Consider the following 26,059-nt stretch of genomic DNA (forward strand, 5'->3'; position numbering starts at 1 on the left):
AGTCGATTCGGGCTAGATTTCAAATCTATAAATACCAGTGGTTTAGGAATAAGTTTCATTATTTTTTGTGTGCTTTGCCAACAATCATCAGTCGAAAGCGTGATAGATAAGTGGAGTCATACAAAGTGTAAATTAAATCTTTTATTTTGTGAATATTTTTGCAAATTTTATTATTTCATTATGTCTGAATATAAGAAGAAATGTCGACAGTACAGTATTGAGTTTTTGAAATATGGTTTTATTCAGTCTCCTACGAACCAATTATTACCTATGTGCTTGATTTGCCAAAAAGTGTTTTCAAATGAAGCCTTCTAGGCTACAAGAGCATTTGACTAAAATGCATGCTGACAAAAAGGATAAAGATTTGTCCTATTTTCAAGTACTAGAAGAAAAATATTTTAAAAGTCTAACTATATCAAAACTTTTTACATCGTCCACTAAACAAGATAATGATGGATTACAAGCTTCTAATAATATTTCATTATTAATCGCAAAAGCAGGATAACCACACACAATTGGTGAGGAATTAATCTTGCCGGCAGTAAAAGAAGTAATAAACACTGTGCTTCATAAGCCAGCGTCAGATATCATCAGGAAAACTCCTTTGAGCAATAATTCAGTGCAAAGAAGAATTGATGAAATGGCTGAAGGCATTGAAAAATCATTGTGCGATTATTTGAAGACATGCCAATTTTCCATTCAACTTGATGAATCAACTCTTCAAAATAATGAACCACTACTCTTATCATACGTGCGATTCATAAAAGAAGAAAAAGTTTGTCAAGAATTATTATTTGCTAAAAACTTGGAAGCGGATACAAAGGGAGAATTTATGTTTAATATCATGAATAAGTTTTTTCAAGAGAAAGACATTCCTATTCGTAATATTTTGTCTGCTGCTACTGATGGTGCTCCAGCAATGGCAGGGTGCCACAAGGGTTTCATAGCGCATTTGAAACAAGCAGTACCAAATGTACTCGCTATACATTGTGTTCTTCATCGTCAACATTTGGTTGCGAAAAATTTAAGTGAACGCCTGCACACATCGCTCCATTACATTATTAGAGTAGTCAACAAGATTAGAAGCAATTCATTGAGTGACAGATTGTTTAGCCAACTTTGTAGTGAAAACGATGAAGATTTCAATTGTTTGCTGCTTCACACAGAAGTTCGCTGGCTTTCAAAAGGTATTTGTCTGAATCAATTTTACAATTTGTTTGATTCAGTACTAGAGTTCCTAGTAAATAGAGACGACGGATTGCGGGCCAACCTGATTATCCAAAAATGACATCGCTTATTTGACAGACCTCTATAAAATACTTAATGAAGTCAATCTACAGCTACAAGGTGATGAACTGAACTGAATTAAAACAAAAAATGTTATTGCCGCTTTTGTAGGGAAACTTCTTATGTTCAAGAGGAATATGGGCAGAGGGGAATATAGCCACTTTTCAAATTTATCAGCAGTGTCTCTCAAAAAGGAAGATTTACTTACATACCAACACTTGGAGGTTCTCCATGCTGATTTCAATGAGCGATTCAAGGGTATTCTAAACATGAATATACCAAATTGGGTTCTAGATCCTTTCTCACATGTAAGCACAGCAGGATCATCAAATTTAGAAGTGGAACTCATAGAACTCACAATAAATGAAGAACTAAAAATAAAATTCAAAACTGGATACCAAGAGTTCTGGCTTCAAAAATCAATACCGACACTGTACCCTGGATTATGGGAAATAGTGCAGAAATTTTTAATTGCATTTCCATCTTCTTATTTCGCTGAGTGTGGTTTAGTGCTGTAGTGAATTTACTATCCAAGAAAAGGAACTGATTGCATATAACTGAGCATGGTGATTTAAGACTGTTTTTAACGAAAGTTGAATCTGATATTAACAAACTTTTAAAAATGCACTAGGCTCATCCTTCACATTAATTAGTTATTTTTTCTTTGTATTTTTACTTTATAAGTTAGAAATAAACAATTTTGTAATATACTTAATGGTGTTTTAATTATTACAATAAGATTCTTACTAATGCAATGCAATCTCTTAATTGTATTCCAGATTTTCATATTTAAACCATTGTATGAAACTGTGCATGCTATTCGAGCATACATTTTACAATCTTTACATATGGGCTACGTTTCACCAAAATCAGTATAGCATAAACTGTGTTCAAGATGAAGCACATATTGGCCATGTCATTTTAAAAATTTAACGGCATAAGCAGTAATGTATCATTAGTTGCTATTTACGTCAAAAATATCAAACGGCTTGAACGCGGAAAACTGTTATAATGGGGGAGCGTTACAAAATTTATGTCTTGCAAAGTGGGCGGTGGCCCGAAAAAGTTTGGGAACCTATGCACTAGACAATGTAAATTGCATCTTCTCAACCTTTCCAGAGATCAGAAACTACCTTAGTCAGTCGACTCTGAACCCTTTCCAACATCTCTTCGTCCTTTTGAAAACCAGGTGACCAAATTTGGGCACAGTAGTCCATGTGTGGCCTAATCAAAGCCTTCTACAATGGAACAAGATTCTCCTTACTTCTACAGGTCAGTGTCCTCCACATCATTCCCAGAATTCTTTTTGTTGTCCTCACAATTTTGGCAATTTGTCCCCTAAATTTCAGATCCTTATCCACTATCACCCCCAAGATTTCTTATTTCCTCCACATCCAACAATATATCCCCACCACACATAAATTCTACATCCCATCTTTGTTTCCCAAAGTTTAAAACCTTACATTTTGCAACATTGAACTCACATCCCCATTCCTGTGTCCATTCACTTGATTTATTCAAGTCTTCTTGTAAGGCCACAACATCTTCTCTGCTCTTCATACTTCATCCCAACTTTGCATCATCTGCAAACAACTGAATATCTCCATCCAAATCTTGGCCAATATCATTAAAATACAGGTTAAACAGCAATGGCCCTAAAACAAACCCCTGAGGCAAGCCACTAGTGACTTTCCTCTTCCGGGATATTGCTCCTATCAGATAGCCAGTCTCCGATCCAATGCACTAATCTAATATCCAACCCCATCCGCTCTAGTTTGACTATTTACTTATTATGTGGTAATCTATAAAAAGCCTTTGCAAAATCTAAGTACACTACTGTGTATCCCTCTCCTCTGTCCAAGTAAGCCATCACCTTATTGTAATAAGTAATTAAATTACTAAAACATGGCGTCCCTTTAGCAAATCCATGCTGTCCATCAAAGGTAATACCATTGTTGTCAACCCAATTCTGGATCCTAGTTCTCATTAGTTTCTCCAACAACTTAACCACAACATCTGACACAGAGATAGTTAATTTGATGCTTGAGTTCTATCACCTGCCTTATGAAGTGGCACAATCTTGCCCTCCTTCTACTCTTTTGGAACTTGACCCAGTGCAAGACTCATACTAAAAAAAATGTCAAGGTAGATGTCACCTCCCTGGCACATTCCTTCAGAAGACATGGTGATATATTAGTTATATAGCTATATAGTTATATACATCAGTTATATGGCTGGAACATCTTAAAATTGTTTCCCTTTCAGCCTAAAGAATACAAAATATTCTGGAGATTATTGAAAAATACCTCAGAAAGTCATCATCAAATATGCATCCTGAAGGGGTGTACAGGATAACATGATTAATTTTACATAAGGGGTGCTTAAGGGTCAAAGTTGTATAACTGAGAGGAGACCTCCACATAGCCTTTAAAGGAATGCAGAGAACCGACCAGTGACCTAATGTCCAATCCTCACTTTCTCGTAGTGCACCTTGTTGGTTATCTACCTGGATACTGAACAAACAAGGATGGGCTGGCAATTTGGGATTTAGCCGACCAAATTGTATTCTTATTGGCTTAAACCAATATAGAAAATGATGGTACAACATTACAAAATTTCATGCCGGCTGTGGCGTCGTCCGGTTAAACAAGGCACCTGTTGTTTTTGCCAGGGAACCAGGGTGAACAGCGAAAAGTCAGCTACTGGAACAAATCTGAAAAACGCACCCCAACTCAACATCACAAGAATTAAAGATCAGTACTATCAACATAAGAAGACTAAATGGCAAAGAAATGGAGCTAGCTGATGAATTAGATAAGTACCAGATCGACATAATAGGGGTGACTGAAACAAAAAAGACAAAAACTGGTGAGATCTTTCTGAACAATAAATACAAAATGTTATATTCAGGAAATGACAATCTAGGAAAAGAAGGAGAAACCATAGTATTGAACACAAAATATGAGGCTAATCTTCTTGAATGGCATGCAGTCACAAGTAGAGTGATGTGGGCAAATATCAGAATGGGGAACTAGACAATGAGACTTATTTGTGCCTATGGTCCCACAGAAGGTTCTACTAAGGTAGAAGTGGAGGAATTTTTTGATGCTTTAGAAAAAGCAACTGACACAATGAAAAAGGAAAAGTTGGTCCTTGTTGGGGATCTAAATAGCAGAGTAGGAAATGATTGTCAGACATACAAAAATATTTTGGGAAAATTTGGAGAAAAGAGAAAGCCAATAATAATGGCAAATACCTGTTGGATTTCTGCTCAGGACATGGACTGGTTATTACTAATGCCATGTTCCAACATAAAAATGTGCACAAATTCACATGAAGAGAAGAGGCAAGGAATAAGAAAAGTCTCATTGACTATGTTATTGTTGATAGTGATGTTTTCTCCCTGGTGCAGGACACCAGAGTGTACAGAGGATTTGAAATTGGAAGCGATCACTATTTAGTCTTCAGCACGATAAAATTGAATTTCGCATTGAAAAGAATAACATGTAAGAAAGTTTTTAAGTGAATAAAAGTCAAGCAGCTCTAAGATGTGAACTGTAGACTAAAATACACAAAGATTATTGAAGAAAAAATGAAAGAGTTTGAGAACAGGAACCAAACCTTGGAGATTCAGTGGCAAGCATTGAAGAAAACCCTGATTGATTCAGCCAGAGAGGCATGTGGTGAGGTTGTCTGCAAGGATAGAAAAATCAGAACTCCGTGGTGGACACAGGAAGTTAAAGAGGCAGTGAAGGAAAAGAAGAAAGCATATCAAAAGTTCCTAGCAAATAAGTCAGCTTGTGCTCTTAGAGAATACAGAGATAAATGTAAGAAAGCTAAACATGGTGTAAAACTAGCTAAACAAAAGTCATGGGAGGACTTTGGCAAGGACATAGAAAATAAATATCAAGAAGGTGGTAAGATATTCTGGAGGTTGTTGAAGAAGCTTAGAAATGGTGGAAAGAGTGCTGTAAAAGGAGTTAGAGATGATAAAGGTTACATGAAAACAGGAGAAAAAGATATCATTGAAGTATGGAGTAATTACTTTGAAAAATTGCTAAATGAAACAAGCAGTGAATACAGCATAGTGGTAAAAAACACTCAACAGGCATACAGTCAGGAATATATTTCCATACTTGAAGTAGAAAAAGCCATCAAAGGGTTGAAATGTGGAAAAGCAGCAGGAGTAGATGATATTCGACCAGAAATGCTGAAGTATGGTGGTATAAAAGTCTTACAGTGGCTGCACTGCATAGTTCAGAAAGCCTAGACAGAGGGACGAATTCCCGATGATTGGAGTAGAGCTCTAATAGTACCCATATATAAAAAGGGAAATAAAACTGAATGTGAGAATTACAGAGGTATTTCCCTACTGAGTGTTCCTGGCAAAACCTATGCAAGCATACTTGAGAAACAGTTGAGAAGAATTGTGGAAGAAAAGCTTGGTGAAGAACAAGCTGGATTCAGGCCAAATAGAGGCTTTCAGGATCATATCTTCACTTTACGACAAACAATTGAGAAAGCATGGGAATATAACAAGGATCTGTATTTAAGTTTTGTCGATCTGGAAAAGGCATATGACAAGGTGCCAAGAGAGAAGCTATTCAATACGCTACAGTTATATGGTGTCAATGGGGCATTATATCAAGCAATACTTAGTCTTTATTTGAGTTGTAAGTCGGCCGTTAGAATTGAAGGAAATACAGGAAGATGGTTTAATGTTAAATCTGGTGTGAGACAAGGATGTACGTTATCCGATCTGTTATTCATTATCTATATGGATCACATTATGAAGGAAAGTGGTATTAAACATGATATCAGAATTGGAGATATTAATGTCAGTTCTTTGCTTTATGCGGATGATGTTATACTTCTAAATAAATCCGCTACAAGTTTGCAAGATTCCCTGACTAAATTGAATAACTGTTGTAATAGATGTGGTATGAAGGTCAGCATTATAAAGACAAAGACAATGAAAATAGGTAAAATTGTTGAAAGCGTCAATTGTGTTGTGAACGGGGAACCTGTGGAACAAGTGAAACATTTCAGCTACTTAGGCACGATTTTTAGTGAAGATGGTAAATTAAATATAAAAATAGACAACAGAATCAACAAAGCTGGTATGGTAGAAAGCCAATTGAATAAATTCATATGGAATAAGAAAGAAATTAGTCTGTACACTAAATTAGCTGTATACAAAACAGTGTTCAAACCAGTTTTAACTTATGGATCTGAGAGCTGGGTCAGAAGTAAAACACTTGAACAAAGACTAGAGAATGCAGATATGAGAGTCCTGAGAAAGATTAGAGGCATGAACAGATGGCATCAATGGCAATATCATATTAAAAAAGAGGATATTAGGAAAGAACTTGACATTGTCGGCATCCAGGAATGCATTAGCAGAGCTAATCTCAGGTGGTATGGTCACTTAAACAGAACAGGCGAGGAAAGATTAGCAAAACAAGTGTTCTCTGCCAGGTTGGCAGGAAAACGACCCAGAGGAAGACCAAGATATAGGTGGATTGATACGGTACAATGTGCCTTAGATGATAGAAATATAAGATCTGATAATGATAATATTGGAAACTTGATAAGTAATAGACTGATTTGGAGAAAAATTGTAGATAGGAAGTTAGTAATGATGTAAATTTTTCATGTAGTACTATCATATCCTGTACACCCCCTTGAGGGTACATGTCAGAAATTTGATGATGATGAAGATGATATTACATTAATATTTTACATAACTAAGTTTACAATATTATTAACCTCCCATCAACAATTTTTCTCCAAATTAATCTGCTATTTAGCAGACTTCCAATATTATCAGATCTAATATTTTGGTTTTCTAAAGCATTTCCAAATGCATGAAACCAACTAGATCTTTTCCTGCCATCTTGTCTTCAAAAACTTGCTTGCTAATCTTAACTTGCCATTCTGTTAAGTATCCATATCATCTTAAATCAGCTTTGCTCATATATATTCTTGAATACTAACAATATCAAGTTCCTTGCTAAAATATATTTGTTTTTAATATCTTTAATGCTTATATCATGTTAAGTCATTTTTCAATAATGAAATACCATGAGTTGACAGAATAAAAAGAATTATAACACTGGAGCAAATAACTTATATCACTTATATGCAAGGCATTGGTGAACGCATAGTGAAAGTTTTAAAACCACTGAATATTTTAGTTTCCTTTTTCCCCATCAGAAAAATCTCCACTTTTCTCGCTTCTCTTAAGGACAAGCTTCCACCTCTCAATTATTCAGACCTCTACCATATTCCTTGCTCTTGTGGGTTAACTTATTTCAGAGAAACAGGAAGATCTGCTTTTATTTGGCTAGATGAACACAGTCTTATATTAAATACCACAAGCTTGAACAGTCCGGACTTGTGGAGCATGCTATCAACACCAAACACAGAGTTCATTGGAACAAGACAAGAATTTCTTCATAAAAGTTATTATTTTTTTCATACAATGGTTTTATAAAGAAACGTGTGAAAGTTTACTTCACTGTCCTAACTTAAACAGATCTGAAGGTCTACAGCTATCTTCTTTGTGGGAGATATTACTTTTTAAATCAGCTATCTTTCTTTATAGCAACTTTATATTGTCTAGATATATATAATTTTTTTTTAATAAGTCAGAAAATTACTGACCTTTAATAGTTATCTTACATTAGCTACTTAGGTGGTGCTTTTTATAATTGTCTGGAAATGTTTAATTGTCATTCTGTGATCTTGTACTGACGATGCCTATTATACTAAGGCCAAAATTCTACACTAATAAACATTTTATTTTTACGTGATCCCCCCCCCTCCCCAAGTGTTACAATTCTTTTCAATGTTTAATCATCTTTCATCAAACATCTGATGCACATGGACAGTGCCATAACTAGCTTTTCATGGGTCCTGTGCAAGAATTTATTTATGGTCCTCAGTTTTTTTTGGAAAAAATAAAAAAACAAATACAATAGGAAGAGATCAGTTCATTTTTAACTTTAACCAAAAACGTTGTGGAATCGGCCCCACAGCAGCAAGATTTAAAATCTGAAAATTAAAATATAATACTGATTATTTTTTGATACCCCATTTCAGGCCCATTCATCCTGGGCCCTGTGTCAGTCAACCACTACATCTGCCTAGTGTTGTGTCCTGAATAAGCTATGAAATGTTTATTATAAAATATTCAGGTCACAACCTTAAATACAACTAAGGCAGAGAATAGGGAACGTTGGCAATAGGATAAGTGTAAGCTGTTTACAAGTACAAAACACTTAAAATTTAGGAATTTCATGAATTTGTATAATACGCTTTTATATTTTATATATAATCTGTATTAAGTGTGAACCAGTTATAGAGATCCATGTAAGCTGGCAAATCCATTTGATAAAGCCAGTCTCTAGTACTAAATTAGCAAGGCCTATGAGTCAGGGTTCAAGGGTCACTTTTTGCCGTCCTGCATTATGGAAAAGAAGGGAGGGAGAGAAGTATTGGAAAAGGAAACCTAAGCGTCTTCCAAGAAAGGAAGGCAGACACACGTGCGAAAATAAATAGAGGGAGCTAAGGTGATTGACGTTAGCACACGTGACCGCGATGCCGCGAATCGCGAAGTTCAAGATTTGCCAAGAGGAAAGAGTTAAACAAAAAGGTCTTGCAAGCACGATTCGAGATGTTTTTTTTCCTGGATTCCTGGTTCCTGATCTCTCGGAGAGTGGTCGAGCTCGTCGTCATCGGGGGAAGTTCCTGGCTTATCGCGGAAGGCATTTGGATCATCTGTAGTAGCGCTGGTATTGAGCCAAGCTATATCTGTACACTGGATAGCTGAGCGACGTCGTGCGATGGACAAACCAAATTGATGCCGTTCCAATCAAGGCGATGTCACCTTGCCAACCCCCCGGTTTCTCGCAGAGATTCCACTCACACAGATCTACGGAAGATATCCTCTAAAGCGACTATATTGAAGGCATTGATGACCAGACAAGGCAGGAACAAGCTTTAAGAATTCAAGGACAGACATGGTAATGTAGACTTTTAAAATACTAATTCCAGTTATAGAAGAGTGTGAATTCCTTGTGAGGACATTTGTATTGGACTGAACTTAAGGGACTGTAAGAGTAGCCTACAACTAGGCATAGGTCCGAAACAGTGTTAAGATTTGTTAGCCCACAAGGCCGAGTAGATATCTGATTATGTTAAACTTAATGTGTAAATTGTGCTATTGTGTTAACTGATGGCCACGTGTATCAGAATGGCATGATGATGACCTATGAATTTTATACTTTATGATTGTATTAGTGTTATTTGTAATTTAGTGCGTGATTAGTACAAATTAATTAGAGCCTTTGAACTAAATTGAGTGCTACCATATTAACCTGCTTAAATTATATTGTATTATTGTGTATCACCTTGAAGCTCATTAAATTGTTTCATTAATGTACTTGCCTGATGTGCTTATGTTATATGAATTCAAAACTACCGCTCATAAAATCATTAACGAACTAAGCGGGATAAACCCATGAGAATAAATATATTAAGCGAGCCACGACTGTGAGAAAGAAATAAGCAAGAGGAGGAATAAGATTAATCTTGATCAAATTATCATTATCTCTCTGAAGGGGTCACCCTGAGCAAGAATCCTTTCTATCCTAGGTATTAGCTGGTGCAGCAAAAGAAATAAATGTGTTAATACTTACAGGGTGAACTCCATCAGATTGTTGTGTGATAAATTGACGTTTAGAGCATAGAGAGGCCAATAAGACTGCAGAGATCCTAAGAAATATATTAGTTTGATAAGGGACAAAAGAGTTATGTACATGTGTTAGAGAGAAAGGAAAAATAAGTAAAGATTAGTGGTGAGCTTGCTATAAGAACGAGGATAGGATATAAGGAAACATTATAACAAATGGCACAGATGATAGGATAAAAGAAAGATATAAAACAATAGAAGTTAACCTAAACAATTAGAGTATAAACCATTAATAACACTAGTTACGGCACTGCACACGGATATCAGATGCTCTTTTCATCATGTTACTGGCTAACATAATACAACATGAATTGTGCAAGCTCACCATCATTAGTGTTTAAATTAAGGATGCCAAGAAATTATTTTCTTGGTTTAATCCTTTATCCAAGTGTAAGCAAACATTGTTTGTATGTAAAGTATCTTCATGAGTAGGCTACTTGTATACAGAAGCTAATGACTTCACATCAATTGCCTTAGTATCCATAATGAAAAACATACATCCTAATAGGTGTATATAATACTAAGCATTGTGGGAAAGGCCACTTCTAGGCCAGTGGCCTAGCTCCCACTGATGAGATTTAATCAGTGGCTAGACCAAGAAAAAAAAAAAAGGTCTGCATAGTGGCCCTTACCTTAATGCACAGCACCATACACATCTGAAAGGGTGTGTGTTTTGCATTATGGGATACTAAGGCAACTGATATGGAGTCATTAGCCTCTATAGCAGGGGTGTTCAACCCGTCAATCGATTTTTGGTGGATCTCTTGTGTATTCCTCCTTACTTACAAATTTAATTAAAAATGAAAACATAATATTTTATTTATCATTATTTTATATTATTTTTAATTTGCTTTAAGTGTATTGCTATTGTTTATTTATTTTTCGTTAAAATTGTCAAATCAGTAATTTTCTTATAAGTCCGGGTAAATGAATTAATTTGGATCAGTGGAAGTCAAACACTGTGGCAGGTCTATGAAATGCTCCCTATGAGAATAGATGGAAGGTCTGTGGCTTCAATAACTAGCTGATAGGCTAAAAAGAGGAGACATAATAATAGAAGCATATAGACTATTATGGAGTTTTATAGGATTGCCACTGAAGACTGTTTTTCAGTATATAGCAGGAAGGGAGAGAATAAGGAGTCATTCATGGAAATTGTGTAAGAGTGTTGTTAACAACAGTATTAGGACTAGATTTTTTGATTGGAGGGTGGTGAATGGCTTGCCAGAGATAGTTGTGAGCACTTCATCATGAATGAATTAGCTTATGGAGAGAAATGTTAGGTATTGAGTAAATAATGAGTCTTTAACAATGACACTTTTGACTACATGGAGATACCTGTATAATAATAACTTGTGCTCTAAAGATGCTGGTTAGAAGAGTCCAGTTGATATGTTCAATAAATTAATTAATTATTCCCTCTGGTGTTGTTTATACCACGAAAAACTGTAATAAATAACTACCGATATCTGACCATCCATCTATTCACTGGACATCATCCAATGTTATATGGTTACTTAGTTGTTCAGTGATGTGCCCTACCAGTCCTTGCCAGGTGGTCCTGTTGTATGCTTTTCTGGAGGTTTCGACTCTATGAAGATCAGTCACTCTAGACATCCATCTCATTAACAGTCTGCTTGTTCCTCTTTTTCTGCAAACTTTGCCTTCTATTACTATTTTGAGAAGACCTCCTTCAATCCTTTCAATACATCTAAAGTATTTCAACTTTCTTCTGTCAATATCCTTAAGGAACCTTAAAGTTCTACCGATCCTTTCTAGCACCCATCTATTTGTCCACCCTTCAGTATATGATATCCTCAACAGCCTTCTCAAAAACAGCTATCCTTTCATTTTTAGACTTCTTTAGGTTCCAGAGATTGTGGGAATAAGATTATTCTCACAATCTCAGGTTACTGATCAATCCTAATTCCTGTCTTAAACTCATCCAATGCTACAAGCATGATATCCTCAGCATAGATACTAAACAGGTGAGAAGAAAGTAGACATCCTTGCCTAATTACCTTTCCAACCTGAAGCCAATAAGTTAATTCAACACTTGTTCTTATCATGGCTTCTTACCCACTGTACAAGTGAGATATCAAGATGATAATGTGTTGAAGCAAACTCATTATTTTCATTACTTCTCACAGTTTCACATGCTGCACAAAGTCAAAAGTTTTCAAGTAGTCTATGAAACATGTTTTAATTTTTTTCCCCATGATGAACTTGATTTTGGATTAAAGGTTCTGTTCTAGGAACGCAATCAGTGTGCTCTCTGGATGTGGCAATGTTATAACACTATTTATGTCCTATTATATCAGATGCTTGTGGCCTGTGCTATAAACATTAATCCATTATTCTTTACAAATTTGCCTTGTATCAGTGATAATGGATTAGATTCAGTCCAAAATACCTGTATTTTAAGATAATTTCATATTATAATTAAACCTCATTCTCTGCATATACATGTGAGGTGTTTCAAAATTATGTATACTCACTTTAAAAATTTAAATTTCACGAACATATACAATTTATATTTTCTTTATCACATTTTAAAGCTCAGAGATAGACAATTTTTTCACATGTAGCTCAGTGGAAGTGGCACTTGCATCCTCTGTGCTTGGTCACTCGAAATTAGACTCAGGTTCAAATCCAGTTGTCGACTAGCCGACTGGAGGATCTCTGGCATAGGTAAGAAATTAGACTCAGGTTCAAATCCAGTTGTCGACTGGAGGATCTCTGGCATAGGCAAGAAATTAGACTCAGGTTCAAATCCAGTTGTCGACTTGCCGACTGGAGGAACTTTTGTAAGCCTCTTTTCGACCGATTCCTGAGTTAGTCGATCTCTGGCATAGGCAAGTGGGTTTTTCGTCCTGTAAACTCAAGAAAATTGACCGTAGTACCCACATTATTTCAGACAGTAACATATCCTGTTAGGGTTAGGTACCAAGAGATGGCAGCACTTGTTTGCCAGCCTCTTCATCGGTGGTTGCATATAATTAGTGATAGACATGAGCCAGCTATCTCTGATTGGCTACCGGTGGAGATTGAACTGTCCACTCAGTCTCCACACACTAGATAGGGTATAAAGGCCTCGCCTATTCCCTATAAAGGAATAAAAGGCGTTAGCTGATTTATTTATTATTTTTATATAACATAAATTTAGTTTAAATTTGCAAAATGCAAATTCTCTCACCAACTGATCTACAAACTGCAAGGTATAAGCCAAGCAAAATCATGTTTGCAGTTTGCAACTGTAAACATGATTTTTCAAGTATCTATCCCACATACAATAAAAATCCAAAGGGCAAGATCTGGAGACCTTGGAGGGTATTCAAAAGCACTCCCTCAGAAACCTATCTAATGATCAGGAAATTCATTGATCAGATAATCCTGCATGGTGCATCATCTTGTTGAAACAACATTAATATATTTCTAAACATGTTTCTGATATTTCATAGAGCATAATCTCTTGACGGAATTAGCTGTGTTCTCCTACCAGGATCTTGGCTGACTAGCCATCAGTCATGCTTGTAGCATGTTGAGCACAGTTAAGCCTGGGATGGATTTCCGTGGTGGGCTGGCAACCTATGGCATGGTCAAAAACCCTGATGGAACTGATATAGATGGCAGTGCCAATATTTTGGTGAAGTCCGGAGAGCCATACCCAGGAAGTCTTAGTATCATGCCTCCACGTGGATCCCCCCCCCGGGGAAACATGATGTCATAATGAGCCATGGCAAAGTTGATACTAAGCAAAGAACTAGCAGAAAGCTATAAAGTGCATCGCCCAAGACGTTATGTGGACAACGTGGGAGATGTTGAAACATCAGATGTTATTGCAGTCCTAACCAATGCCATCTGATGTTTCATCATTGGCAGAAGATTCATTATATATCAACGGCAATGTGAAACAACTGGCAGGCGGATGATTCTGAATACAGATCAATGGCTGACAGAGTGAGCCAAGTTAGCTGGTTATTGCAGACGTGGAAGAGATCAGGGCCTCACCACGTTACTATCCTCTATCCTACAGTCGACCATGGAGAAACGGAAATATTTTACAAGCTATGCTTTGGAAATCGGAACGTCCCAAGCTGTAAATAGTTACAGGGAAGAAGACACTGAAACTGTGATTAAAACGAGCGCTGCAAGTGCACTCTATGATGATGTCAACTTAAATCCAAAAGGAAGGTTGGCATTTGATATTCCTCGTTTGAAAACAAGAAACAGAGTCTTGAAAATTGGAACATAAGAACATTATATAAACTAGGGAATTTTGACAACCTTATACAGGAAATAAAAAGACTTAAAGTTGATGTGATGGGAATTAGTGAAACAAGATGGCCTAACATGGGAAAACTAGAGAAAGATGGATTTACATTTGTATATTCTGGTGGAGAGAAGCATGAATATGGAGTGGGTTTCATGATTAAGAAAGACAGCTTTAAATATGTAATGGGGCTGTGGCCCATAAATGAAAGAATAATACTTATTAAATTAGCCGCAAAGCCTATTAACATCATAATTATCCAGGTTTATGCCCCTACGATGACTCACAATGATGAAGAAATAGAAGATTTTTATAATAACTTACAAAAATCTAGAGAATATGTAAAATCAAATGAGATACTCATAGTGATGGGTGACTTGAATGCAAAGGTTGGAGAAGGGGTAGAAAATCCAGTTGTTGGAAAATTTGGACTAGGTGACAGAAATGAAAGAGGTGAGACATTGATACAATTCTGCATTCAAAACAACTTGTGCATAATGAATACTTTCTTTCAACATCCAAAGTGCAGACTGTATACTTGGACAAATAACTCTATAAGAAACCAAATAGATTTCATAATGATAAATAATAGATACAAAAATAATATAACCAACATAAAAACATACCCAGGTACTGATATAGGTTCAGACCATAACCCTGTTGTGTCCACTTTAAAAATTAAACTAAAAAACATTTCTAAAAAACAATCATACTGAAAGACTTGACTTCACAGCTCTGAATATACCTGACAACATAATGGTGTTTAACTCAGAAATTAGGAAGAAATTAGATCATATAGGATATAAAACAGAAGACAATATATTTTGTAACACAGAGGAAATTGAAAACAGGTGGTCAAATTTTAGAAGTGCAATATATAAGCTAACAAGGTTATCCCAAAATCAAATACAATAAGAAAAAACCCTAGATGACTGAATCAATACTAGAACTTATGAATGAAAGATGAAAAAAGAAAAAGTACAGAACAGTATAGAATACTCAGTAAAATTATGAAAATGTAAAGAAATAGAGGAACTGGACAAGAAACACAATAGTAAAGAAATGCATAAATCAATCCAAGCCCTGACAAATAAAAAGAAAAATTTCAACCATAATCCTTGTATAAAGATCAAAATGGAAAAATGCTACTAGAGACACAAGATATCATAAAAAGATGGAAAGAATATGGAAAAGAACTGTTTGACTCTGATCGCACAGACGCACCAGATATACAAAATATGGATGGTGAACCAATTACATATGAAGAAACAGAGCATATTCTAAGTCAAATGAAAACAGGTAAAACAACAGGCCCTGATCAGATCCCTATTGAATTGTTAAAGAAAGTAAATGAAAACACACTTGATGACCTAAAGGTTATTTTTAATAACATCTATGATTGAGGATACATCCCTGATGATCTAAGGAAATCCATCTTTGTCACTATTCCCAAAATTCCAAGAACTTTTGAATTACAGAATATAGACTAATAATTTTAACAAGCCATGTTACAAAATTACGACTGAGAATAATCCTAGAAAGAATAAAAGGCACTTTGTCAGCAGAAACAGAAGACACTCAATCAGGTTTTCAAAAAAGACAAAGGTATACAAGAGAAGGAACTTCAATTTGAAAACATTATGTGAAAGAAGCCTTGACAACCAGTAAAGCATATATATTTGTTTTATTGATTACACCAAAGCATTTGATTCAATAGATCACAAGAAATTAATACATATCCTACAGAATAATGGGTTAAAAGGAAAAGATCTACGTATAATTACAAATATATACTGGAATCAAATGGCCTCAATAAGATATAAAAATACATATTCTGGCAACTTTGAAATCAAAAAAGGAGTAAGGCAAGTATGTGTCTTATCACCCTTACTGTACAATATATATACTGAGCAAGTTTTTAAAAATATTTCAGAACTGAAGGGTGTAAAAGTCGGAGGTAGGAACTTCAACAACTTCAGGTATGCAGATGACACAGTCCTTATAGCTGAATCTGAAGATGATCTTCAAAACTTAATCACAGAAATTTACAACGGAAGCTTAGACATAGGACTAATTATTAACCTAAAGAAAACAAAGTGCATGATTATTTCAAAAGAACCAATAAATAAGAAACTGAACATAACTGTTAACAAAAAGAAAATTGAACAGGTTCTTTTATATATTTGGGAAAAATGTTTACAGACAGAGGAAATTCCCTTAAAGAAATAAAAAGAAGAATAGAGATAGCAAGAAAAGCCTTTACTGATATGAAAACTGTTCTAACATCCAGAGACATTAATATAGACACAAGAAAAAGATTAATAAAATGCTATATCTGGTCAAGCCTTCTCTACAACAGTGAAACTTGGACTCTAAATAAAGAAGCAGAGAAAAAATTAGAAGCTTTCGAAATATGGACCATCAGAAGAATGTTGAAAATGAATGGACAGAGAAAATGAAAAACGAAGATGTTTTAAAGAAAGCAAAAATGAAAAGAACATTAATGAAAATAATTAAAGAGCGAAAACTTAAATATTTTGGACATCTAACTAGATAAGAAGGCATTCAGAAATTAATATTAGAAGGGAAATTGGATGGAAAAAGAGGGAGAGGTAGATCCAGGAGAATGTGGTTCGAAGACATTAAGGACTGGACTGGCTTGAATTACCATAAATGTTCCAGAACAGCAAAAGAAAGAAAAAGGTTCCATGACATGGTTGCCAACCTCCTTCTAGGAGATGGCACTCGAAGAAGTAGAATCTCTTGACATTTTTAACGCCTATATTGTTACAGAAGGTCATGTTTTGATAAAAGAGGTGACCTTTTGTCAAGAATGGTGGTGGTGAAAAGAGCTAGCATGAAAATATCAGTCTGTGCCGGCATCTGTTTTTTTTTTTATTGATTGATGTCTCACAAAAGGAAATTCACGGCTCCTTATTTTGATGAGAAATCAAGAGTCTCTCTCTATGTTCACTGGGCATCTACAGATGCCGTATGGTCACTCCGATGCTCGGTGATGTTCCACACCAGGCCTCGCCATGTAGTCCTGTTGTTTGCTTTTCTGGCAGCCTCAACTCTCTGAAGATCAGTCACTCCACACACGCCATCCATCCATTTCATTGATGGTCTACCCCTGACTCTTTTTCCAGGAACTTTACCTTCTATTACTGTTCTGAGAAGTCCTCCTTCTATCCTTTCTATGTGTCCAAAATATTTTAACTTTCTTCTGTCAATATCCTTAAGGAGACTTAAAGTTCTACTAATATTTTCTAACACCCATTCATTTGTACGCCTTTCAGTATATGATATCCTCAACAGCCTTCTGTAACACCACATCTCAAAAGTAGATATCTGTTTCTTATCTGACTTCTTTAGGTTCCAAGTCTCGCATCCATAAGTCGCTGTTGGAAAAACAACTGCATCTAAAATCCTCAACTTTGTTCCCATGGAGATAGATCCTTCCTTCCAGATTTTAGACAGGTCTCTGACTGCTGTTTTAGCCATTCCTAACCTTTTTCTGACATCTTCTGAACAGCAATTCTTCACATTAATAATGGATCCCAGGTACTCAAACTTGCTGACTTCCTCAATTCTTTCTCCATTAAGGTATACTTGTTTCTCAAGAGCTTCTCTGTTTGTTTTTCCTTTGAGAACCATGATCTTTGTCTTGCTAGAATTGAGTTGAAGTCCTCTGTTATTACTGATCTGGTTAACTTTGTTAAGAATTAGTCCTAGTTCTTCCATGTCATTACAAAGAAGTACTGTATCATCAGCATACCTCAGATTACTGATCAATCTACCTCCTATCCTAATTCCTGTCCTGAGCTCATCCAATGCTTCACGCATGATGTCCTCTGCATATATACTAAACAAGTGAGGAGAAAGTAAACATCCTTGTTTAACTCCTTTTCCAACTTGAAGCCAGTCAGTCAATCCAACAACTTTTCTTACTGTGGCTTCTTGTTCCTTATACAAGTTGGCTATCAACCTGATAGTGTATTGAGGAAAACCCATTTTTTTCATTACTTCCCACAGTTTCACATGCTGAACAGTCAAAAGCTTTAGAGTAGTCTAAGAAACACATTACCAGAGGGAGTCTGAATTCTTTATATTTTTCTATGATCTGTCTAAGGCAAAGGATCTGATCTCTGGTTCCCCTACCTTTCCTAAAACCTGCTTGTTCCTTGGGCATCTTTGCCTCAACCCTATTTAGCATGATCTTTAATAAAATTTTGCTTGCATGAGATATCAAACTAATAGTCCTATAATTCTTGCATGCCTTCATATCACCTTTCTTGTGTAGTGGTATGAAAACTGACTTGTTCCAGCCTCTAGGCCATAATCCTGTCTTCCATATCCTTGTAATCAATCTATGAAACACTCTTATCCTCCATCCCCTGTGGCTTTAATTAACTCTGCTGGGATTTCATCTGCACCTACACCTGGGGCCTTATTGCTGTTGAGCTGCTTAACTGCTCTTTCAACTTCATGCCTAAGTGGAGGAGGTTCCAAATCAAAATTTTCTTGATGGGAGGACTCCACATTTTCTTTATCCACTCCACTCTGGCCTGGACCACCTACTACTGCCCTTAGAGGACGCTCTACCTAGATAGGACTTTAGTGTCACCCACGTGGTTGGGCTTAGTATTGTTTGTTATTTGTGTATATGTTACATTAATTGTTTTTGTAATCCCCGTAGATGTCCTAGTGACTAGGACGAAATATAGGAAGTATTAAATTCTATTTTAATTCTTTTTGAGTGTTGTAAAAAATCCTTTTATAATTATGCCTTCTCATCTGGAACTCTATTTCTTCACATTTATTAGTATAGAACTTTTCCTTGTCCTGCTTGATGGCTCTTCTGATTTCTCTATGTAATCTCTTGTATTCTTTGGTCCCTGTGTCTCTTTGTTTTTCCAACTGCCTTCTTTTGATTATTCCCCATGTTGAATCTGATATCCATGGGTCTCTTGGTTTTCTTATTGGGCCGAGATACGTCTTCGTTGTATCCTGTATTATCATCTTGACTCCTTCCCAAAGGATTTCTAGTGAGATTTCCTCATTGGTCTCCAAAAAATCATCCAGCCAAGTTGATGTTTCTTCTGTGAACCCACTAGGAATTATTCTAACATCCAATCTAGTGGAATGTGCCTGACCTGGAAGTTTTCGGAGTCTCAGTCTTACTTTGGCTCTTACCAGCTGATGGTCTGTACCACAATCTGCTCCAGGACAAGTGTGCACATCAGAGATGTTTGTCTTCCACCGCTGGAGAGCCAGGATGTAATCAATCTGGTGCCTTGACCTATCAATCAAGAGTCAAGTGTGAAAAAAAAAAAAAAAAAAAAAAAAAAGAAACTTATTGCAAAGCAAATGGCATTGGACTGAAAACAACCCCATCCCAAAAAAGTAATATATAGCTTTGGAAAGAGAAACTTTAAAAAACAGGCGCTGATAAAGTGAATGTACATCTGTAATCTGGAATTTGTAAAATATGAAGCCAAAATTACTGGTTTGCTGTTGGACAGTTTCACTTACAGGGACAGTTAATGATCCAACTTGATTAACCTATAAGAAAGCAAATGCATTAATTTAACATTTGCACAACCTACTCTGCAAGTCTGATGAATTAAACAAAAATTCTTAACACCTCTATTCCTAAGATGTATAACTTGCTGAAAATTCACAAAGCTGCCATGCCTCTCTTTCTGATAGTGAAGGTCATGAATTCTTCTAATTACATTCTCTCAATGTACTTATATGCTAAACTGGGAAAAAATATATCAGCCATATTGACTCTTTCATTAAAAATTTGTCATACTTATTTGTCCTCTTCATGTATAATGACACATAAGGCCATGATTCTTCCAGATACCTCTATCCTGAGCCACCAGTTCGGCTCCTCTCCAGCTATCCAGTCTTCTTTCCTTTTCTGTCATTCTCGGTCAAGTTAATTTAGCCTTCCCCTTTTGCTTCTAGGATCCATGTCAAAGCCACTTTAGGAATCTCTCTGCTGTCCATTCTTAGTATGTGTCCAATCCATTTCCATCTCCATTGGCAATGCTTTTTTGTGCAGTCAGCTTATATAAGTCACCATTTGTTATACGCTGGGGCCAAAATATTTTTAATATTTTATGCAGACATTTGGTTTGAAATCTATTTAATTTAGTTTCTTGTTTTTTAGTCCACTTACAGGCCTTAATATTGCTATTGAAGATCTAAATTTGTTTTATTATTGTATTTTGAAGATTTCCATATATTATTTAATTTTCTGAAAGCAGTATTAGCTTTTGTCAATTTTTGCATTATATCCCTTCCATTTTCACCTTCAGTATCTACATTTGCTTCCAAGTACTTAAAATTATTAACTTCTTCTTCTATAACATGCTGATTGATTTTGATCTCTTTGTGATATTTAATGTTTAGTTTAAGCACTTTTGTTTTAGTCATATTTATTTTAAGACAAACCATTTCTGCTGTTTTATACAAGTCTTCTAATTTTGTTTGTATATCATTGTATTTTGATGATATCAAAACTATGTCATCAGCATAATCTAGATATTCTAACTGTGACATAGGATTCCATTTAATTCCTCTTCTTGCACCACCTGTAACTTTTCTCATAATCCAATCGATGACTATAAACAATAAACCCAGACATTACACAACCTTGCTTCCAGATCTTATCTCAACCTATTCAGATGTTGTGTGCTATGCAACAGCACAACTTTTTCTTCAATTATACATTTCTTTGATTATTTTCACATATTTGTCGGGAATTCTGCATAATGCTTATTAATTATGCAGAATTAAGCATACTGTTTCTCTATCAATACTGTCAAATGCTTCAGCAAAATCTATAAAATTTAGGTATAATGGGCTTCTAAATTCTATGCTTTTCAGTGATGTTTCTTAAAATAAAAATGTGATGCACAGTAATTCGATTTATCAATATCCTACAGAAAAATTTTGCCGGCACTAATTCCCCTCTAATTCTCATGTCTAGTGAGATCTTTCTTAGGGATGATAATTATCATTACTTCTTTCCACTGTTTAGGTATCTTTTCAATCTCTTGCACATTGTTAACGATCAGCTGCAATTTATCGGCAGCAGTTTGTTTAGTTGTCTTAAGCATTTCTATTGCTATATTATCATTGCCCAAAGCTTTTCTATTTTTTATTTTCTCTATTACATTTGTTATTTCATTTTTAGATATAGGTTCTGATGTTATATTTAAATTTATGATTACAGAAGGTTTTTCCATTATATTCCTTTGATGAAATAATGGATTTCAAAGTGTCAATTTCATCTTCTAATGATCTTATCCTCTTCAGTTTGCAGCAAACCAACTTAATTTCTTAGAGCATTTACTTGCTTCTTTTCTTCAGAGTATATTTTCCTTGTCATTTCATAGTCTTCTAATGTGCCCTAATGTTGCAGCCTTTTGTGCTTCAAAATTTGATGCACAAAATTAATTATAGAAAATTTTTTTCTATAATTAATTTTAAAACTAGTGCAGACGATGCCATTATTCATAATAGAGGATATGTTTCAGATGCAAGAGATTTGTTTTAAGGCACTGCTTTCATTCTTTCTACTTCAAACAGGAGGTCAGATTTTTAATGAAAAGCAAAAGTATGTCAACAGGGTCAACACTGTCCCCACCCTTTGCAAATGAAAATTTTTGAAAATGGAGCTTTATCTAAGGCTGTTCTTGCATGAATATCTATATGGTAATGTTATGTGGACAATATTTTTATTGTCTGGCAATACACACTGGAAGAAGAACTAAATAATTATTTGATCTTTCTTGATGGTTCACATCACAATATCAAATTCATTATCAAACTATAAAGGAATAACCAATTCTCTTTTATTATGGAAAAAAAAACAAAAAAACAGGAGCCATATCATCTAAATTTATAGAAAATCCACACATAAAGGTTAATATCTTTCTGATGCTCTCAACAAAAGTTTGGAATTATTACTCCTAAAAAACAAGAGTACAGGTATTCCTCGATGTTACCGCATATATCAAAATCGCGTTAATCAAATCTAATAATCGATGGTAAAAATTACAATTTGTCCATGATCGATTACGGTATTAATAATTCATTTTATATGGCACTCTTTTAGGAAAGATAAAAAATTAATGCAAAGTAAATGTTTAATAAATACTTGTACCTACATTATTTACTGCAATTTTTTTTATCAAAAGAAGTTATCAAGAGTCGTTTGAACAGTTTCAGTTTTGTTCTTATCGGCATAAATTCTATGATAACAAGCAAAATGACTCTCCAGACCTCGGCAAACAAGCAATAAAACATAAAGAAAAAAACACTGCAAATATAATACATGATGGGAAAAATTAAGTGGATATTGAATCCAACATTATTTCATAGCTGAATACAGAAACTACAAGAGTTTCGTGCCGAATATATAGAAACTAAAAGTTTCAGCAGATGCAAGCATAAGCCATCTTATGGGCAACTTGTAGTAAAGGTGGAGTAAGCTCCAGATCACTTTCCTTAGTATATTCCATAATGAAAAGCACATCTCCTAGAGGACATGTACGATAAATAAGTCATTGGCTCTCTATTTCAGTAATACATGATGGTTTATTTATTGTCAGTTACAATCTAGAAATTATTGAACAAAGAATTAAAAAAAAAAAACTAAACCATACTATACTGATATCGGAGGTCATGGTATCTCTCAGATACAATTTACTGTCAAATATCACAAACCTTTACATAACATGTGGTAAACCAAACTGACAGCAAAAAACAGTACGGAATATCACTCGTAACATATGAATGTACAGCTACTCATGACCTCCAAGCTATACACTGAATTGTGTAAGAATATTTATATTAAACATTTTGCATGTATCTGTCAGATCAGCTGCGAGCACTGCAGGGTTAAAAGCGCGTTAATCAAAACTTGTCGCGTATATCAAGGGATTGCCATAATTAATTTCGCCACGTTAAATTCCGTGCTAAGCAAGGGATATCTGTATTTTGTATTTTAAAAGACAAAGATAAAAGAAATCAACTAACCTACTCCATAAACAATTCATTTTAATGGTTATCAAAAAAAAAGAAGAGGCTGTTAATAAATTATCATACAGAAAAATTAGATAAACTGATTAATTCCATCATACTAAGGTAAAACTTTGATGTGCATTGTTTCCATGTTAAAACATAGGCATCACTTTCTCACAAACTAGTTTAGAAACTTCAGTGTCCTAAGATTTTGCAAAGCCAGTATTACTTTTCAGAAACAGCCTCTTATTAAAACCTTTTAAGTTCTCAGAATGGCTGATCTCCTTCTGAAATATCCAGGTGTTTATAAAATTTATAAACACCTGGTTATTTCCACTGATAACTAATACTAAACTAAACACTGATATAAATAAAATAAAATAACTAAAATAACTAAACACTGATAAAGTTTACATAGGTCAGTCAGACTGGAAGAACTTGAAAAATTGAAGGAACATCACAGTTATGGTGTTCAGTTCATGGCTAAGGAAATAAGTTAGGATTCACCGTTCATGCTTCTACTGACAACCACGAAATGAACTGGTCCACAATTTCAATTCCTCATCTCAACAATAACACCCTGGTCTCACCACTTCAATGAGTGTAGCAAAGCAGTTTGCTCAGTCTGAACAAAGCCTGGGATTTTTTTTTTTTAAACATCTGAAAATCTCTTATCCAGTCTTGCAGCACAGTTATTTATGTGCATTAACTATTCTTAGCTCTAAATTTTTATTCTGTTCAAAAATGTGTAACTGTTTATTCTTTTCAGTACTCTAGATAAGGTTACATTTGTAATTTTTCTAGTTATTATGTGCAGATCACCCTGATAATACTGTCAAAAACAGTGAAAAGGACAGGTGTTTAATCAATAATAAAGAACGAATGTTATCAGTCTCATGATCATTTGTTTTTTATTTTTAATGTTGGGCCCATGTATGTCATGTTGGTTAGTCAATCTATAGTACATTAGTACTGTGGATGGGATCATAAAACAGTCATGGTATTGCAGAAGCCACAAGTACGGATTATGATTCGTCCATATAATCAATCAGGTTGTTGGACCATTGTGCTTAATTTGCTCAGCTAGATTTTGGAATATTAATGAATCAGTACGAGTTCCAAGATGGACAATATCAGTGCTGAGAGTAGATTACAGGAAAGCAATATGCAAAGTTTGAAGAATTAAGGAGAAAATCAGTAATAAGACTGACAAGTTAGAAAAATTACACAAAAAGAGATTATTAACAGAAATTCAAAAATGAAATGAGGATGAAAAAGTTACATAGGTAAGCAGAGAGTAAAAGAATAAGAAACAAATTTTTTTTTTACGTGGAGTGTGTTGAGTGCAATGGGGTGAAAGAGAGACTGCAGTGCTAGCAAATGAGTTTAAGACACAGCACAACAAATATTGTGCTAGTTATAGCAAACTTCAGAAATAAGTTTTATAACTCCAATGCACTCTAATAACAATTACTATCATAGCTAATTTATAAATTTTATTATATCAATAAAATTTTCATCAGTAGATTTAAAAATTATGTAATTAAATCAAAACTCCTCATATTAAGAAATTATGCTTGCTTACAGAAATATCTTGCTTATTGGCTACTAGCAGCAATGGAATGCCGTGCAAAGCTTCACTGGATATCATTTTCTCTAAAATAAAACATATGCTTTTTTTTTTAAATTCAATCTACAACACAAACTTGGGGTTTAAAGATAATATTTCTTATTTGCATATACTGCATACTGAAAAATTACAGATCAAATAACTGCATAATAATAATATTAAAATGCAACTCTATGCATCATAATCTATCATTTTTTTTATATAAATCTCTTAAATTTAATGAATTTAACAAATATCATCATCAGATTTCTAATATGCACAGGATGAGTACTAAGACGTTTACATTAACTTCCAATTGACAATTTTCTTCAATATTAGTCTGTTATATATCAGGACTCCAATATTGTCAGATTTTACATTTTGGTCTTCTATGGTTACACAATGACAGTTGACCATGAGTCCATCTGTTTTATCTTTGAGCAGTTTTGCAACTCCCTTTTGCTTTCCAATCATGACAGCTGCTCCATCAGATCCTAGGCCCACCAGATTACAAGTTTTTAAGCCTAGACTGTCAAGGGTTTCAATTATTTTGTTAGTTATAGTCTCAGCTTTGCCATCGATGATGTTGCAAGTTGATACAAAACTAACCCTGACCTCTTTTCTAAGTTGACAAACATATTAATGTAAACAATCAGATGTTTTAAAACTGAGATGTCTGTAGTTTCATCACATAAACTGAAATAATCTGCAGAATGTATATTTTTCAGTATTTCAGATCTAATTTCTGATGCTAAAATATCAACCAACTCTCGCATTATTCTTTCTGAGGTATTGGAATTTTATAATGGAATTTTATAATGTGCATTTTTACCAACGTTAAGATGTTCTAAGTAGGAACAGCCCATAGCCTTGCAATGCTCAAGCAATTTTTCAAATAATGTAGTATGTGGTAACTAATTTTTCACTAACCAATACATAGATCTTAAAGCTCCCAGAAAAGCATCTCTCTGCAAGTTATTCAAAATTGAAATTGATTTTTCAATTTCCTCTATTCCAGTTTCTTCTAGTATACATTTTTCAACTATATCTGAACAAGAATCAGTATGTAACTTGCTTTGTTCATCGTTAACCA

At 34.8% G+C, this 26,059-nt stretch overlaps 1 protein-coding gene across 3 annotated transcripts in view; it reads right to left on the reverse strand.

Annotated features, from left to right (window-relative positions):
- Positions 1-26,059, reverse strand: part of Arfrp1 (ADP-ribosylation factor related protein 1) — a 149,896-nt gene that overhangs the window by 31,606 nt on the left and 92,231 nt on the right. For all 3 annotated transcript variants that reach the window (XM_090401512.1, XM_090401513.1, XM_090401511.1), the window contains exon 6: positions 24,943-25,013. In XM_090401512.1, coding sequence (XP_090257638.1) covers positions 24,943-25,013 — 71 coding nt within the window. The remainder of the gene's footprint in view (positions 1-24,942; positions 25,014-26,059) is intronic.

The sequence above is a fragment of the Typopeltis vanoorti genome, chromosome 12, assembly GCF_054136105.1.
Source record: "Typopeltis vanoorti isolate ZY-2024b chromosome 12, IOZ_Tvanoo_1.0, whole genome shotgun sequence".
Taxonomy (NCBI): Eukaryota; Metazoa; Arthropoda; class Arachnida; order Uropygi; family Thelyphonidae; genus Typopeltis; species Typopeltis vanoorti.